The sequence below is a fragment of the Anthonomus grandis genome, chromosome 4 (genome assembly GCF_022605725.1).
Source record: "Anthonomus grandis grandis chromosome 4, icAntGran1.3, whole genome shotgun sequence".
NCBI classification, from domain to species: domain Eukaryota; kingdom Metazoa; phylum Arthropoda; class Insecta; order Coleoptera; family Curculionidae; genus Anthonomus; species Anthonomus grandis.
Window position 1 is genome coordinate 36,546,638 of NC_065549.1, and position 20,177 is coordinate 36,566,814.

Sequence of the window (20,177 nt, forward strand, 5' to 3'; positions counted from 1 at the left end):
GCTGCGTTCGACCAGAAAGGTAGCTGGCAAAGACATCCAACACAGAGCCACGCACCCCATATGACTCCAATGTTTGAAGGAGTATGGTATGCGACACCGTGTCGAATGCCTTAGCCAGATCCAGAAATAATACCAAACATTTATCTCCATCATCAAGTGTTTGTGCTATATGGCTAGTTAAATTAAATAATGCATCGTTCGTGCTTACTCCCGGGATAAAACCAAATTGATTTTGTGATAAGAGATTGTTGGCAGTAAGAAAATTAACCAATCTCTCGTTAAGACACTTTTCAAATATTTTGGCTATATTTGATATGACCCTTATAGGTCGGTAGTTTGTTATGTCTTCTTTGTTGCCATTCTTAAAAATTGGTGTAACATGTGAGACTTTTAAAATACTAGGGACTACACCTTTTTTAAAAATTAGGTTAATAGCATGTGCCAGTGGGCCCGCTAGGAATGTATGCAATAACTTAATGATAGAGGTAAAAATATCATCTGGCCCCGCTGAACAACGATTCTTTAAATTATTAATATATTTTATAAGCTCATTACTATTTGTAGGTTTAAGAAACGTAGAAAATTGTAAATTTGGTACTGAATTAAGCGGTTGTGTGGGGTTAGGAATTTTTTCAGACATTTTCTTTCCAATATTAGTAAAGAACTTGTTACTTTGTTTCGCTATTTCGTCCGGAGCTGTAATAATTGAGTTATTTATATTCAATTTATTAATTGTTTCTTTTGGTTTGTATCCTTCTGTAGCATCTTTTATTATTTTATAAAGCTTTCTTAGGTCTTGTGAATTATTATTTATTTTATTTTTATAATATTAATTTTTAGCCGCTTTTATTATTTTATTTAGAGTATTTCGATAGTTTTTATATTGTGCTTGTCTTATATTGGAAAAATTATTTTTAAGTTCTTTTTTCATTTTGTCTCGTTTTTTAATTGACGTTATAATTGCCAAAGTTATCCAGGGTTTTAGTTTTTTATATTTTTTGCTTGGAACTGTAATTAATTCAGATTGCTTGATAATCGATATTAATGAGTTAATTATAAAATCAAAAACTGGTATGGGATTATCAAAGGAAAATACATAGTCCCAGTTTATGTTACTTGCAAGTAGTTTTAAATTATTTAAATCAAATTTTTTAAAGTTGGTAAGATTACAGGCCGAATTAACATTACTTGTGTTTGCATTTGGCATTTGTTTATCTTGACTAAATAAATTAAGCATAGTGGGCAAATGGTTAGTTATATCATGTTCAATAATATAGGCATTATATTTTAAATAATTCTTAAATTTGGAGTTATATTTAATAAACATATGATCCAGACACGATCCACTATCCTCCCTTGTAATATTCATAATTAAAGGTCTAAAGCCAAAAGAACTCATTATAGATAGGTATTTATTATTTGTAGGGTTATCTTTATTAAGTATATTTATATTAATATCTCCCGTAAATATATCAACTTCATGAGCAGCTAAGGACCCTAAGTAAACCTCTAATCCATCCAAAAAATACCGTACGTTTGAAGAGGGTGATCTATATGTTGCATGAATTTTATTTTCTATATTATTCATATTAATGGTAAAAGTTGTCAAGGTAATATTGGATTGATTTAGTACCATATTACTGAAACTTGTTGTTAAATGAGATTTTATGTATATTAATAGACCATCAAAAGAGTTGTAGCTGGCTTCTATAACACTATAAACTTAAACTATAAGCTTCTATAACAATATAAACTTATAACATGTATATCCGGGAATATTATAGCAATTAGTTGACGTTATTTTGTAGGACTCACTTAAGATTATAACATCACAGTATTCTATATTATAAGTATCCAGAAATAGCAATAAATTATCGAAATTAGTCCTAACACCTCTAATATTTAAATGTATAATGTTTAAAAGTTTCTTACTTAAATCTATGCAGCTATTGAGATCATCCGGTATTATTTTGTGACTAACGTCCCTCAGTACATCTTCCATCGAATCTAGTACTTCCATGGCTATCCATAGTTTATTTTACTTCTGGCTCTCTCTACTTGATATTTGTAACAATTGCATAGTTTGTCGTTGGTTTCATGATGGACATTGAAGTTTGTGTTATATTTGTTATTATTTGAAACACAATACATACAGGTTTTGGTAGATCTTGAGCAGTTTGATTCTTCGTGTTCCGCTGAGCAGATAGAGCACACTTTCCTACTGCGACAGTTGTCTTTTTTGTGGTTGTACTGCTGGCAGTTAAAGCACTTCAGGATCGCAATATCTTCATATACCGGCAACCTTTCCCAGTCTACGTACAACCTTCCAGTGTTCATAAAACCAGTGAATAGTTTTGGCGAGCACTCTGCAAATAGAGTTTTCGTATTTTTTGTAGCAAATGATTTTACATATGTCACCTTAAAATAGTCCTCATCCTTTAAATGGTTTTGTTTTCTAATTATTTTTTCTGTCTCTGATGTCGTTATATCCTTTTTAAATCCAGGAATTTTTATCCTGGGGTTTTTTAATGTCGTTTTAGTTATTTCGTAGCCTGGACCCAGAATTTGTTTGGCAGCAGATGTTAGAGTATCGGTGTCGGTATGAGACGGACATTTTAAAATGACTTTTCCGTCAGCTAGATTCTTTCTGCTCAAAACTTTAATTCCCAAATCAACAGGATTAATTTTTTCCATATCTTTCTTTAACTTACTGGAATTTTGGTCTTGAATAGGTTTAATAATTATTTGCGGAAGACTGGGTATCTTTTTAGTTGGGAATTTTTTAGTATCGGCGATAACATTTGCGTAAGAAGGTTTTGCTTGGTGAGTTTGCATGTTATCGTGAATAGCCTTAATATTTTGTTGCATGTGATGGAGTTTCTCTGTCAGGTGATCCAATTTATTATCCTGTTTTTTGAATTTCTCTCAATTTAGCTTTGCATGTTTGACACATCCAAATCACTATGTCCGCCAGGTCTTTTGTTATTTTTTTATATTGGGAGCCAGTAATTCCGACACACAAACAATGGTACCAAGAACGGCAAGCTCCCTCACAAAAAATGCCGTCTTCATTATCCTGAACATCTCGTTTACATTTCCTGCAACATACAATTTCTGTATCCTCATCGTCACTCATAATGCACGAAAAATGTCTATTTCTATCTACTGGGCTATACTACGTGACACAATACGAGAATCATCAACATTGATAACAATGGGATTCCTAACAGCAAGCGCTATGGTATTTTGTTCTTAACTCGGCATTGTTTATACTTTTTAAATTAAGTTTATAAAAAAAACGATAACAGTTTTGATTTCGCAAACTACACCACTATATAGTTCACTTTTTTACTGTTATTTTGACACTAAACATAACTTTATAGTTCATAATATAGCAGGAAAAAATACAGAAAGGTCGGAGCTCGATTTAAAGTATGAGTACGCATCGATCGCGTAGAATGCGTATTTGTATATGCGTTTTCGTATATGCATCTAAAATGTTTAGTTTTCAGCAATAATATACTTAGGAAAAATATTTAATAAAAAAACATATTTTTATTAACAAAATAAGGAATTTGTGCCAAGTTATTAACCTAAATGTTAATGCCATAAACATAAATGTTTGTTTTTGCATGGTGGTCACATCATACCATAAAAATTTTTAAGATTCTCTAAGGGAACGTTGTTTTGGGCTTACAGTGATCATAAAAATATCAAATCAAGTGTCATTGATATTCCACAAATTGAGTTTAAGAACATTGCACGAATAAAGACTATGAAGTCAATTTGCTCTTTCGAAATTCCATTTGGTTAATGCTCTTCCCCATTAACCAAAGTTTACCACGGTTAAATCCGGAGGCCTAGGTACCAACTAAACAAACTAAACCAAACGATTTGGGTTTCACATCTAGTCGTCACACCTTTCCTAGAGTTCGACAATTTTTTCACATTAAGTAAATAAAGTTTCTTATTTCACTTAATATATAAAAAATCACCAACTTAAGATTTGCTGACAATATCACTTTCATAGCAGCGACAGAAGAAGAAATGGTAGAACTTCTCAGACGAGTGGAATATGACATCAATCAAGGCGGCTTAAAAATTAATTAAAAAAGAAACTAAAATGTATAGTCGATAGATTTAACATTTTCTAATTGACTGACCTTCTATACCATATGACCTAGTAGACAGTTTCAACTACTTAGGCTCTACCATAACCAGCAATGGAAGCTGCGAGACAGAAGTACAAAGGCACATAATCAAAGCGCCATAATAACCAAAATATGAAAAGCCGGTCGATTTAGAAAAAAAATAAATAAAAATGAGACTTGTTAAAACCTTCGTCTACCCTATTTTTTTATATGGTGCTGAAACTGGGACTCGTGCTTCTGAACGTCAGAAAATTGACGGTGTTAAAAAGTGATGTTGGAGGCGAATGCTGCGAATACCTTGGACTAACGTTTCTATTTTAAATGAATTGAAAATAAAAACCAGTTTATCATCAATCTGCCTGCAATGATTTCTTCAGTTTTTTGGTCATATAGCCCTGAGGCGAAGATAATTTAAAGAGACTTATTATATCTGGGAATATTCCGGGTAAGAGAGCAAGAGGTAGATGCCGATCAAGTACAATAAAAAACGGCTCGCTCATTTTATCAAGATTTTGTAGACGCAGAGAATCCAACAAAATAAAAACAGCTAGTCGAACGTATAGGAAGAGAGCACAATCATCAGCAATGATGAAGCAACTAGAGAGAGAAATTATGTTTCTGTTTATTGTATGTTTTAGAAGCATTCAGTGGTTTTATTAGTCGAACTTCTACGAACAGTAGTATAAACAGTATTTAATAAAATATTTATACTATAGGACGCCTTACCGAAACAACGTAGTTTATCCCATCCCATGTCATCCTAGCGACTGAATCTTTTCTCCTAAGCCCTCCTTCGTAGCCCTCTGCTCCATCAGCTGCATCATATTCTCCGGGCAAAATATCTGGACGGCCCTGCGTTAGTTGACCATCGTAAGTGATTCCTGCACTCGATGGAGCGGCTTCTGAAGCGGTCCTCTTATGACGTAATTCACTGCGCGCTGTTGCTTGTTGTCGTGTGGTTAGTGTAGCAAATTCATCTTTTAATGGACCTAAAGTTCTAAAAAATAAAAATAAATCTTTAATATATGTTTATCTGAGGATAATATTACATGGAATATTGGATCTTCTTATTTTTAATTTTTTAATCTTAATAGTTTGTCTTTCTTTTTGAATTTTATTGTCTGTACAGGGTGGTTCAGTTCAAACGTCATTAATTTTAATACGTGATAGAGAATTGAAAAAGAAATAGACTATCATTATGAAATTTTTCTCAGAAATGTTATAACAAAGATACAGGTGTTAAAGTTAAAAATAATTATTTGCTTATTTATCATAACTTTTAAACTACCAGCTCAATTTTAATTAAATTTCGCATGCAGATTATTGTAGTGAATTGTCAATTTTTTAAAATATGGCCAGTGGCGTAACATACGGAGGGACTTGGTTCTTTTTTGTCTCAAATCTGTGAGTATTATAGCTATACTATAATCTTCTTATATAATATATATAAAAAGACTTAGTATGGAATTTCTCTTCGGGGCTTTTATAGGGAAAACACTATTTGTGAAAATTCAACAATGAAATTAAATTTGCAAATTACTCAAAAAAGTTTTTCTATTCAATGTACAATAAAATATAAAATGCGCACACTTTTTTTATGTTCTAATATTTATTTTTTCCTGTGTTGTCTGCAAAGATTTAAATTCATATGTATTATTAAATAAATAATAAAAAGAAAGTTCAATGCAACGTACAATATTATGATTTTAGAAATGCTAATCTGCAAGTTGTCAACAAATATTTTGCATCTCTGGATTGGGACTACATCCTGCCTGTCAAAGAATTTATGACTGTATTTATTATGAGTTTAACCTTTACATTCCTATTAAAACTGTAAAAGTGGTAATTTTTCAAGCTGGTTCTCTCCAAAACTCCGGAGAGCTACCATCCACAAAAAAAAGATACATGTTTATAAGGTAACAGGTAGTCCTTTTTGTTTTTCCCAGTTTTCTTCCCTTAGAACAAAGTGCAAGCTTCTTTATCAAAATTGTTATAATACTTATAATAACCATAATAGCAAAATGGGATCACGATTTACAGAACAACCACAACTCTTGAAAGCACATGGCAAATATAAAGAAATTTAATGGTGAGCTTTCTTATTAGTCAACAAAATGAAGATACTGCCTCCAATGGGAAAATAGTTGCTGACCTTTTTGTTAGGTTCTTTGAATCAGTTTACTCTTGTCAACATTTTGCCACTTTGATATGAAGCAATGGTGGTATTTCTGATACCTTAGATGTTAACAGTTTTTCAGTGGGATTAACTGATACCTTTTCTGCTCTTTTTCATCTCCGACCTAAAACTTTGGGCCTGATGGAATTGTTCCATATTTATTAAAGTAGTGTTGTTGCACTTTAGCTAACCCTATTTTTATTCTATATAATTTGCCTTTGAAAATAGGAGTTTTCCTCTCATTTTGGTAACACACCTAAATTTACCCTATTTTTAAATTAGGCAATATAGATAATTTACCAAACTAAAGAGGTATCGTATAGTCAACACTTGCAAAAATCCCTAATAAACTTGGTTCTGCACTGCTCTCCAGTGCGTGTGTAAGAATCATGATTATAGAACAGCATGGCTTTTGCCCTCGCCGCTCAACTAACCTGTTGGAATACCAAAACTCGTTAGCGTCGGTCTATAGAATTGGGCTTTCAAGTGGACAGTATTTATTCTGACTATTCTAAAAGTTTCTATAAAGTGAACCATTCTTTACTTCTGGGGAAACTAAAGCATTTGGGGATTAGATGACCAGTTCTGGATTGGGTTGAATGTTTTTTACTTGGTAGATTTCAGGGTCTCAATTGATGACTTTTTGGCCAAACAGTGCCCTCTAGGGTGCCCCAAGAGTTGCACTGTCCGGTTCGAATTTACATGCGAAAGGCATCAAATTGCAAAATGGCAAAACCGAAATGAGTTTCTTTTAAATACCTTTAGTGTTGTTAATACCTGTAGTGACCTATTCTTTTCATATAATGTTGATAATGCAACTCTCATTAGTTTAAATGAAGCTAAAGATTTGGGTGTCGTGTTTGATCAGAAAGCAGACTTTTAAACAGCTGGGTTTCGTACAACGAAATAGCCAAGATTTTTTCCTGAAATTATGAAACTTTTGTAAAATACATATGTCCGCCCTTGTTTAGAGTATTGCTGCATAGTGTGGTCTACTAATTATGATATTCACATTCAAGATATTGAGAAGGTGCAAAATAAGTGTTTAAATATGACTCTTGTAAGTTGCATTTGGATGTTTTTGACTTCACCTATGACCAGAGGTGTATTTTATTGGAAATCCCTTCATTAGCATCCCGAAGAAGGCAGCAAGAATTTTTGATTCTGTACAAGTTAAATAATTGCTTGATTGATTTGATCATCCAAATTTATTGACTTTTTTAAATTTTAATGCTCCTAAATAAAGTCATGGCTTTATAAATCATCAATTATGGGTAGTATGAGTAGTAGTACTAATACTCCAATTAACCAGATGTAAAGAGGTTTTAACTCCTTCTGTAACAATTGTAATTTTTCTGTGCCTTTTAGCCCTTTTAAAAATAAATGTCGGTATTTGAGAGCAGGTAATTAGCAATTTTTGGTATTCTATAAAGAATTAAGAGTTTATATGTATATTACCACCTTCATGTGAAAATGGTAATTCAATATTCATATACAAGAGGTACTAAATAAATATCAGGAAACAGCTCACTGACTCAGTTTTCTAGTCTCACTAGATCATTCTGCAATAATGCTTGGTCTTTAAAGCTATGTATAGGTCTCCAAAACTTTAATTTATCTGCTAACATTGTTATCTAGGAACCAGAAAGTGATATCATTGACGAAAATGCTGAGAAAAAAGTGGAGAAGTATGGCCGCCCTCAGGGACTCCAGATTATACTATTACACTGTCAGATAGATGACAACTTATTTTGATCCTTTAACTGATGTCCAGATAAGGAGTTTTTAATCCATTCAATAAACTGGCATGAAGACCAACAACAATCAGCTCGTCCAAAAGTATCTGGTGATGTAGCTTTGGAAAAGTTAGTTAAAAGGAAAACCCATTTGATTTAATATGTCTGACTTATTGCAAACCAAGTTTGTTTCTGCCGATCTTTTGTTATATGGGGACAATATAACTCTCTTTCCATTCAGAAGTAAACATAGAGGTCTCTAGCGATCTGCTTAACAACATAAATAACCGCATTACAATGGTCCAGTCACACTCTCTTAATAGGAAGTCAGGAACTTCATCTGGGATAGAAGTAAACTTGGCAGCTCACTTATGCCATTAAAAACATCAATTGTGGATATCTTAGAGATAAATACTTGTGTTTTTGTTGCTATTTATGAGATAATTGGGTACATAATGATGGTTGTTATTGGGGAAATATACAGATTGAAAGAAGTTTATAAATAAGTTAGCTATCTGTGGATCTTTTGTTACTAACTGATTTTTGTAAAATAAGAAGTTAGGTAGATGTTTTTAGGAAGCTCAGCATGCTGACTATATAATTAGTACTATTTCATTTAATAGTTTTTACGATTTTTTTGTTGGAACAGTCACAGAAGTTTGTGATGCCAAGGGATGCCTAGTAAATCTGCCGTATAAAGCATAAAAGTAGCTAACTGCATTTAAGTTAAATCTGAGAAAATTAAGTTTTACTGTATTTTGTATTGATTCTCTCATACATAATATACTTTGAATCGATTGCATTTTTGTACAATAAGAAGAAGAGTGACATGTAGAATTGCATAACAAATCCATTGATGTAAAAGACTCAATTTTGAAAAAAAATTCAGTTAAGCACTTTTACGCTTTGGACGGTAGAAATGGGTCAATAATCAATCGAACTCATCTTAAGTGAAGAAAAAACACCAAAAGTTTACTTCGAGAAACAATATAAATGCCATAAAGTTCCTAAAACTTTAAATGAACAGGGTAATTGGCCAATGACCTATCTTTATTTATCTTACATTATAATGGTGTAGAATCACGGCTTTGAATCTAGTCTCTATAGGTTAAAAGCGAATTATATCTTTAATATTTGATTCAATTCAAATTCAAAATAGTTTATTTGCAACATGTGTCAAAAAAATTTATGGAAAAAAAATAAGTGCGCTTGAAACCACACGACTGAAGCAAAACTTCTTCATTTCATACACTGACAGCAAGCGAGAAATAAAATGTGCGCGCGCTCTGCTCTCTCTTGCTCCTACAGTGTGATGACTGAGATATCAGTGTCAGTGTGATGCACTGAGAGGAAGAGAGAAAGAAAATGTGCGCGCCCACGGCTCTCTTTTGCTCCTAAAGTAATGTACAAACCGTAGGTAACTCTCTCTCTTTCTATCTCCACTAATTCATATCTCCTTCTCAACTACCATTCGCCTCGCCCGATCACACTTTTGGTAACGAATTCGCCGGCTTACTGCCCAACTAAAGCGTGCGTAAAGAAGTTTTACTTAAAAAAAAATGATTGTAAATATATAAATGCAGCCAAGCAAAGCTGGACAATCTTGCAATTTCCTTAGCATCGTGCAAGGAACATCCAAAATACCTAATAAACTTCTTGGTCTTGGCATATGGAGTCCACTAACATTGGGCCAATAACATTAAACACTGTTTTAACAACAGTAATTTGTCACCTATTTTCTCTGGCTGATTTAAGACTGACCTATTTGCTATTCAAAAAAGCGATGTGCTCTGGTAGTGCCCGAACTTCAGGAGAATCTCAGTTATCTACCACTTTAGGCTAGTTGCATAGATCTTGAAATATAAAGTTATTGAATTTTCTAAAGGAAGAAATTTAATCGCTGAAATTGCTAAGATTAATTATACGTAGTGCCAGAAACCTTGTAAGTCTAGTAATATTAACTCTATTAAGCTACAGGGTGTTAACTTGGCCAATAATTTCTTTGAATACTGGTCTGTAGCTCCTCGCCAGCGTCCCAGTCGAAAGCGTCCGCGATGCTTTAATGAACTTGTTGAATTAATGAAAAAGACTCGTAAAAAGATGCGTAAACATGTTCTGATGATCTTTTATTTTCAACAAGACGTTGCCAAAGTTTTTGCAGAGCAAGTTCCAAGGCCGCGTCGTGTTGAAAAAAAGGTGTTGACTTGGAAAAAGCGGACTGGCCTCATCGTTCTCCAAATTTGACGACACCGCACTTTTTTCTGTGGGGCTACTTAAAGTGTAAGATGCACGCTAGCAAGCCGAAGAGTATGAAAAAACTACAGGCTAATATAAAACAACTTTCTGCTATTACGCCTGAAATGTTGTCAAATACTATGCAAAATGCCCGAAAAAAGACCTCTTTTTGTGTTTCGAATGAAGGCGGTCATTTGCTCGATATTTTAATTTGACCTAATTTGCAATATATGACATTGTATATCCTAAATAAATATTGTCCATTCGTCCAAATCGACTGGTAAATAGCGCAGTTATTCAATGTTGCAATAGGAAAAATCAAGTTGGCGCCTGTCTTATATTTTTATTTTGTCGGAACCCACCTAGAGAAATCTATATCTCTTCTGCCTGGACCTTAATTATATTTTTCATATGCAAAGGTCGGAAACTTCAACGTAAATTCTGCAGGTACATTCATTATAGATTTCTAAATAATCAAGAATTTCATTATGTGACTCTCTGCTCAGTAGTAAATCTCCAAACTTCATCAAACAGAAGCATGCAAAAAGAACTACAACTAAGTTTTGATTTCTTTTGATTTTTCAAACTTGTGATTTTAAGCTTAGCCTGACCAATTATCATTCTGATATCTTCTGATTTTTGTATTTATCTTTTGAATAATTATTATTATTTTTTATTACCTGAGCTTGGTTACATTTATATTTATATTGTAAATTAACTAACTTATCATTCTAATTAATTTTTTTCTACGAAGTAATTATTTGCATCTATGTTGTATTAAATCTGCGCTGTTAAAATTACATATAAAACACGAAATTGCGCTTAAATTTCCGCATCTGCAACTCAGAAATGTAAACTTACATAATCCGATTCTTACGTTTCATCCGTCTGATTTAATGAACTTTAGGCAGGGCAGCTTGGAATATGAAATTTGATATTTTAACGGCGTATGCGTTTGCTATACGTTTAGGGATTCTATGACACTCCCGAAATTTATACGTTTGTGAATCCGGAATTCTGCTCATATTTACATTAAAATTTATATGAAAACTTCCCCGTGCAGTTGGCTCGGCGCGGCGGTTTTTCGACATGACTTCTTCCCTATTTGTTTGGAAGGGAATAATAATTTAGGCTTTCAAGACTATAGAGAATGCTAATTCAGTTTAGTAGAATACTTATGTCTGTAACATTAGTAAGAAGTATTTTTTTAGTAATTTAATATAAGGTTACGTAATCCGACTTATCAAGTTGCAATAGCATATAATAGTTTACCAGAAGTTATTAAACACATGGACTCAACAACAATTCTCAGAAAAACTTTAAAATTATTTGTTAGAATAGGTAAATAATAAATCTTGTGATTTGTTATTCTCTAATTGGTGTTTAGTTAAATTGTAATTGTGAAGATTTAATTGATTTTCTATATCTTTCAATATTATATTATATTTTAGTTTGGTTAAGGTAACACACCGTAAATGTTATATATCTTTGGTAGCAGTGTGTTTGCACTGTTTTGAGGATTTTTGGTATTGTAAATTTATACAAAAATTGAAGCTAATAAAGAATAGTATTCACATGGGTATTAAAATTCAATTGTTCATCAAAAAAGATACCAAGGGCCGTGTACTACTTCAGTGTACCTAAGATTAACATTATCAATAGTATAGGAGGAAATTACCTGTTTGTTTCTTTTGTAGAAACTAATGTAACTGAACTGATCACCCTATAAAACTTTAGATTGTCGGCAAATAACAAAAAATTACTATTTTCAAAGAAAACCAAAATATCATTAATGAAAATATTGAACAACAGGGGAGAACAATGACCACCCTGTGGAACCACAGAGGTCACACTGATAAGGTGTGACCTCATCAATCATCACCAATTTGTACCTTTGATAATTTGTACCTGCTGAAATCTATCACAAAGAAAACTCGCATACCAGGCCACCAAACAATCTGAAAAGCCAAAAAGTCTCAATTTTTCTAGTAATAAGCTATGGTTGACACTGTCAAATGCCTTGGAAAAGTCTGCATATATTACATCCACTTGTTCACCCCTCTCCAAAGCATTCAACAGAGCACCCTGACACAACAACAAGTTTGTAATAGCGGACTTGCCACGACTGAAGCCATGCTGTTCACTTAACAGAAGTTTATAATAAAAATTAATTTGGTCATAAATAAGACTGTCCAGAAGTTTTGGAATGGCAGACTGTACGCACACACTCCTGTAATTAATCATTTCATAAGCCGCACCACATTTAAATATAGGCGTAATAAAACTGAGTTTTCACTGGCATGGAAAAACTGTCAAGTTTAATAACCTACTGAATAAAATAAAGAGGGGATAAGAGAGGGCACGTACACATTTTCTCAAAAAATATTTGGGTATACCATCAGGGTCAAATGCCATCAGCACTAAGTTTAAAGGATAATCGAAAGATCTTATCAAAAATTAATCCAACAGATAATTTAGGATTTTGAATAGTCATGTTTACACCAGCCTGCCGAGAAGGTAAGACATTATTATCTCCATTATAGACAGTAGAAAAAATCTTGGCAAACCCCTGTGCAATTTGTTCACAACCTGCAAACTCTCCATCTTTATAAATCATCAAATTAGGAAGCCTATTTGTTGCTCTCCTGTTACCTTATATACCTGTTAACCTTATACCAAAAACTTTTGGGGTTTGTATAAAGTAATTGGTCCAAATTTGAAATAAAGTTCTGGTAACAAGTCTCCGTTAGAGTTTTGCACCTAGCTCTAAGGTCTGAAAAGACTTCGTAGTCTGCAACAGTATGACTAAACTGATATTTCTTATGTGAAATTTTCTTTTGCTGGATCAAGTACTTTAACTCCCCTGAAAACCAACTGGGAAAAGACGAGGTTTTTAATCTCTTAAGACGCATAAACAAAGCTATAGCCATATTCAATATATGATAGAACTCTGAAACCGCATCATCAATATTAATTACATTCAAAACATGGTCCCCATTAACTCCACACAAATAACTATTAACACCCAAAAAATTTGCAGTTCTAAAGTCATAAAAGAACTATACAAAATTTAAAGTTTTTTTCTTTACCATTATTAAAAGTTAATTCAATGATGTTTCTAATTTATGTAACCACCTAGAACTCGCAGAAAAGTATGCCTTAAGATTATATTAATCTTTTTAATAAATCTCTTATCTTAATGAAAGCACATATATTACCGATAATATATTCGCGAACAATTTATCATCAAGAAAAATGGCTGTTCTCTCACCTATAACATTCTTCCAGTAATTTCGTAAAAGCCACACTAACGACGCTTTAATTTTAGCGAGTTTCAAATCGATATTACCCACAGTAAAACCTATAGGTTTCAATAACAATTTGAAAAACTGTTTGGCGCATCCAAGATATAAAACTTTCTTCCGTTATTTCTTTTCATCCTGGAAATTATTGCTTCCTTAATTGCTTCGGTAAAATCAGTTCCTAATGTTAAAGGCTATTAAACACACTCATGACTGACCAAAAATATGGCCCTACCACTAATTTTTGGCGATATAATTAAGAAGGCATAATTCGCGTTTAATGGCGCGCGAAAAGCTGTTACACGCGTTTACTGCTGCGTAAAACCCGTTTCGGTTTAATCTTTTGGAAAGGTTAATTTTATTTTTAACGATTTTTGTAATTAAAAAAAATGTTTGATACTAAACGAGTATTTCTTTAGAGATATAGAATTTTCAATGGAAATGAGAAGAAGCTTTTAGCACAAGTTTGTAAACTTATTAGTAAATAAAGTATATTTTGCCTTTGACTCTCAATATTTATTGCTGCCCATCAGTAGTTTACCTTACGATATCTTTTTACGGTTGTGACGGTAACTCCCTTTTCCCCCTTTCGGAGTAAACACCTGCCAAAAACAGATGATACCGAGATTTTGGCTTTGCTTGTTATTTTTATTTTGGTGGGAGCTAATGATGATACGAAATTGAATTATCACGATTTGTGGTCTAAAAAATTTGGCCGATTAGCTGTATATCGCTACGATGAGTCGAAACAGGTTCCGACAACTGATACAAATTTTAAGATTTGACAATAAAAACACTAGACCAGAGAGAAAAAAGTTGACAAATTTGCATCATTAAGAAAAATTTTTGATACATTTTTAAGATATTTAACATACACATCGTCTTCGCCTGCTCCGACTTTTACAGAATCATTTTTTTTTCAATTCCCGTCTATAGGTAGTTTGAATGCTATTTATTTTGCTTTTAATTTTTCTACAGTACCTTCAGAATCGATTTCCTTATATTCCAATAACAGGGTTTCCCCAGGGTTTGCCTAATGATAATTTTTTGAATCTTTCAGGAATGTCGTTATATACGATATATATGTTAAATGAAAAAGATCGTTCGTAAAAAGACGTTGTGTGCAGCGGCGGAGAGATTAATCCTTTATGCCTTAAATTTAAGGAATGAACATCCCTTCGGAATCGAATTTTGTTTGTCAAATACGAGGGACAATTAGAATAAATTACCAAATGAAATAAACTTGCTTGGTTTCACGCAGTTTGTAGCTTACCGGTTCGCGGAGACGAATACCGTATGTAAATCGTAAACAAGATTTTTGAACCCGTTGTATTCTGTCTTTATCTGTTTGATCCAAGCCCATACACTAAGTCAGCAAAATTAAAATTACTCAGCACTAGTGCATCACATAAGTTTATTTTTTGTGATATTGAAAGTAAATGCCTAGATGGAAACAACCTTTTCAAATTTGCATAGCCCAATTGAATACATTTACTTACATGCTGTTTTTATCGAAGATTGGTGTCAATATAAAGCCCCAAACTACGAGAACAATCAGAATGCGTTCCGCAAAAGCCATTAAAATTAGATCTTCTTTAAGTGCTTTCCGATCCTTACCAAAAATTAAAAAGTTTGATTTTGATGCATTTAGAACTAAATTGTGTTTAATAGAAATACTAATAAATCGTTCCAGATCGTTATTAATTATGCTGGTAGCACTTTGTTTTTGCTTAGGAAAAAATGAAAAATATAGTTGTGTATCATCTGCATATAAATGAGCTTTGCAATGTTTTAGGCAACTAACTAGTAAGGTTACAAGTATAAATGCAAAACAAAATTGGCCCCATGATAGAGCCTTGTGGTACCCCACACACCAGTGTACCTTCACCTTTGCTGGTCTCAACAAACTGTTTCCGGTTTGTTAAATAATTTTTAATGAGAGAAAGTGCATTATAGTCAAACCCCACATAGCTCAAAATCGCATAAAGCAGTTTGTGATTGATTCGATCAAATGCCTTGCTATAGTCTAACAGCACTAGTGCAGTAGATTTTCCACGATCAGTGGCTTCAATTATATCATCTATAATTTTCAGAAGTGCTGTTGTACAGCCAAACCCCGATCTAAACCCTGACTGATATTCTGGTAAGATTTTGTGGGAATCAAGATACTCCCTTATCTGAGCATTCATTATCTAGTATGTCCTATATGTCGCTCTTAATTTGCCACAGTTCGGGCAAACTTTTACATACTTTAAAAAAACTCTGCCACTGTTGGTTGTTTGGAATCGCCATATCGGTGCACGTGTAAACTCGATCAAAAACAATTTACCGCGGCGTTAACCTTGACACAACTTGTTCGACTTTGACGAAATATTTTTAAACAGTGTCACACACACGCAAATTCTCAGCTCGTAAACAGGCCCCGCCCATACAAAATTTAAAACTTTTAATTTGATCAAATATGTTTGCAAACATTAAAACTTGTTTGAATATAACACCACGCACACTCAAATATCGTTTATTTGCAAATAAATTTGACCGTGTATGGTTCCGGTTACAAATATATTTTGTTTCCTTTGTCCTTTCGTAGGTTTTTGTTTGCTATGGGAACAAAATATATTTGTGTGTTCAGCTCGGCACTCTTGGGCGCCCACCGTCGTCTATGTTCGACAGTGTCGGCATCTCAAAGTATTGGCGTTGATTGAATATTTGGGAAGATACGCAACCTTATGGGCTAAAGCGTGACCGCAAATATGCGTGAAAAATAGATGGCGATTCTCTCCAGTATGCGCGAAAATAATTTCGTCCGTCGCTTCTCATTAGTAATCGGCCGATCATCCCTGAGTCGTATGGGAGAGTTTTTGCACAGGTTCGTGTTTGCCGTATTTGTTAAAAAATTTTCTTGGATTTCATAATCACAAATAGATAGATATATGTAAATGTGTTTAGTTTGTGAAACAATGGCTCCTTTAGGCAAAATTAATCAGTGTGCGTATCGTGGGTGCAATAATGTAAGAAAATGTAAAAACAATGTTCTCAGTTTTTTCAAATTTCCGATTTTAAAACCAGTGTTGCTTAACCAGTGGATAGAAAATATAGGCAATGCGGAAACATATGTTATGGATGAAAATTTATTAAAAAACAAAGTGGTTTGCGAGAAACATTTTGACCAAATATATATTGCAGTAAGTAATAAGCGAAAGAGACTTTTAAAATTAGCTGTACCAATTCCATGGAAAGGTATTATTTTTGATATTTTACTGTTTCCTTCCAAATTAGTGTTATAAATTTACTCTAAATTATAGAATCGGCCTCTAAAAACACAATTTCTTTGCCTGATACCTCATGTAACGCTCAAAGCCTTGAGAGTTTAGATGCAAAAGTTTCATCAATAAATTGGGAAAATGGTAAGTAAAGAATATTATAATATTACTTAAACTTGACACTTTATTTTTTATAGGCAGATTTTTTTAACTGTTGTATTAAAAGTACATGAGTGGGTATACTTTTAATGCTCACCCTCGTGCTCGCATTACTGAAAATATTCCTATTTGCCCTTTTGCATATTTTCAAACCCTTTTACAAGTTGGTGACAAACCTTACCTATTACGACAATAAGTATTATAATATTATTATAACTATAATTATTATTATATATTACTTACATATAGACAGGATAGTTCTTTTAATGCACAAATGTAAATGGACGATAGATCTCATCATTTTAGGATAAAAAGTTTGTTTGTTTTTTAGCAAAATTTGGAAATGCCTATTTATTTTAAGAAAGGTTCGCTTTTCAAAAAAAGTTCTACAGCAAACAAATATTTTAAATTTAACAGGCCACTTAATTTGCTAACTAGAAGATGTTAAAGACGTAACACAAACATTTTTGGGCGGGATAAAGAAGCTTTTTATAGGATATTACATTTTATTTATAGGGTCTATATTTATATCTATAGGTATATATTTATTTATGTAAGATTTATGTTCATTAATTCTTATTGGTAATAGTCTACAGGTTTCACCTATGTAAAATTTACCACAAGTACAAAGAATTTTATATATTAGATTTTTATTAAGTTCATTTTAATTGAAAGGTTAAGTTTTTCTTAATAAATATCGTAGTTTTGTGATTTAAAAGTAATTCTTATGTTAAATTTTTTAGCAATGCTTTTTATCTTACAAGAAAAACCTGGAATAAATAGTAAAATAAGATTTGTCGTAAAAATTGGTTGATTCAATGTTATACGTGCATTATCAAACTCTAATTAAATTAACAAACTAAAATATTTTTTTTGTATTAAGATATCTTTAACAAAATCTTTTTCAGTTGTTAAATATTGATTATTACAAGTAATGTATTTTTAATGGTATTTTCTAAATTGATTTTTGCTATAAGTGACGTAATACTCAATAAAATAAGTAACTTATAACAGATCTAAGTAATAAAATACAGTGAAAACTACTTTTGGGTGATTACTTTTCAATTTTCTGTTAGATACTTTAGCCTTTGACGGTGTTTCGAAAATCGTAATATTATTATATATATTTATAATAATCCTAATATTTAATAAACAAAAAACTGAATGCACTGGTCAATTTTGAGCACTTGTACTTAAATGTCTCTAAATTTACCAGATAGTATAATACAAGTTTTTAGAAAGAATTTATTTGTAGATACTACAATTGATACAAATGTATTGCCTGGCACGCATATTCAAGTTGATATTTTGCAGCATAGTCCAAAAAATGGTAAGTGTAATTTTTACAAATTTGCTTTTGCTTGCAATAAAATCTAAATAAGAAATGAATTACTTGAATTTTAGGGAGATATATATTCTTTAAAAATTGGTAAAATTGGTAAAACTTGGTAAATCTATTCTGGTAAAATTGGTAAATCTATTCTGGTCTTCAAATAGATCAAGCATATGTCAACGAGTAAGCATATGTGAGAATGATCAACCATATGTTTCTAAATAAAGGAAATTAAAATTTTCTTTTAAACTTTAGTTTTTTTAAAGAATTTGAATATTCTTCAGCAATTGTTCAAAAATAATTCTACACCTGTTATTTTTAGTGATATAGAACAAATTTTGCTTTAACTGGCTGGTTGTAATATAATGATACAACTTAATAAACTTTTTTTCCATTTAAGAAATTTATTCCTAGTTAAAATATAAAATTAAACGTCCTCCTGTATATCTAAATTCACGTGTTTTTTTTAGGAAGTTTTTTTTTTGAGAAGTTATTAAGGATGGTTCGTTTTGAAATGAAAGCACACAGCTAGCTGTTAGCTATACAGCTAACTTTTTTGAATGACCCCTTTATGTTTTAGAAGATGGATAAATTGTTTTATATTTCAGATAAACAATTAAAAACTTATTCTCGTAAGAGGCTTCACGAAGATGAGATTGTCGGTGACCAACATGAAAAAGTTAAACTTGTACGTCACAGTCCCAGTCCTCAAAGCACACAGACAGTTCTAAAGTTCACTGTAGATTATCCAGATACTCCATCTTCCACAAAATCTAATATTAAAAAAAAATCAAGAGTTTTAAGTGTTCAGTTAACTTCATTAAAAAAAAAAAATTAAAGCTTAAAAAAATAAGTATTTACGCCTTAAAAAGAAAGCAAATCTAGCGTCTAAAAACTTTTTGGCAAATTTACTTAAAGGAAAAAGTACAGCTGTAAAAACACTAATTAACATGCAGTTATCTCCAACGAGGAAAAAAGTTTGGACGACCAATGAGCGACATTTGGCACTTTCTCTTTATTATAAGTCTTATTCTTATTTATCTTATTAAAAGCTTATTGAATTTTTGTTTTGTTTTTATTTATTTATTTTTGTCTCAAAAAAGGATTTTGGTAAGTCATTTATTATTTGTTAATAAAATTTAAGTTGTAAGAGATAGCACCTTCCAATACATTACTTGACCACCACATTTATCTAGTCATTTATGCGAGATCACAGCGCATTTAAATATCGGCAATAACAAAATAAATAAAAGCGCTGTTATCATCATCGCCCTTGTCTTAAAAAAATAACAACACGGCCGGGCGCCCAAAGATTCCCGCGTCGTTAAACTGCAAATGGTCAATATAGTGCCGACAAAGAAAAACAAAGTTGATGATGGCTCTTTAAAGACAGAACGTCGTATTATGAATTTAAAGGTGTCATCCTATAGGCGAGAAAAAGTGGTCACAATAATTTATTCATTTAATAAATACTTTTGTCATATATTTTGAAATAACGCCAGAAAAAAAATAAAATGATTTTGCCAAATTTCAGTTTTTTGCAAAATTTAGGAAGTATTTAGATTTTATTATAAAAGGACACTATATTGCTCAACTTTCCTCTAATTATACCACCTCTATTGACGTCCTGTATAACCGTGATGCGGGGTATTTAAACAAAATGTTTTTTTTTTTGTTACTAGGTATCTTTTTATAGTTTTAAGTATAGTTGTAACAACTGGTAATTGAGAATTTTCCTGTGTCGCTTAAAACTTAAAATGTGGCCTATTTTCTATTTCTATTGACATCCTCACTCACAACCCCTTACTTTACAGATCTCACT

General features: G+C 32.2%; 1 protein-coding gene and 1 long non-coding RNA gene across 2 annotated transcripts in view; one reads left to right on the forward strand and one right to left on the reverse strand.

Annotated features, from left to right (window-relative positions):
- LOC126735679 (uncharacterized) overlaps positions 1–20,177 on the reverse strand; it is a gene marked incomplete at its 5' end in the record, with an annotated part of 345,800 nt that overhangs the window by 75,520 nt on the left and 250,103 nt on the right. Inside the window, one exon of the mRNA XM_050439744.1 lies at positions 4,878–5,148. Coding sequence (XP_050295701.1) covers positions 4,878–5,148 — 271 coding nt within the window. The remainder of the gene's footprint in view (positions 1–4,877; positions 5,149–20,177) is intronic.
- LOC126735372 (uncharacterized) lies at positions 18,103–19,421 on the forward strand. The gene is made up of 3 exons (XR_007660388.1): positions 18,103–18,221; positions 18,278–18,352; positions 18,964–19,421. It is a non-coding gene; the product is annotated as an uncharacterized LOC126735372 (long non-coding RNA).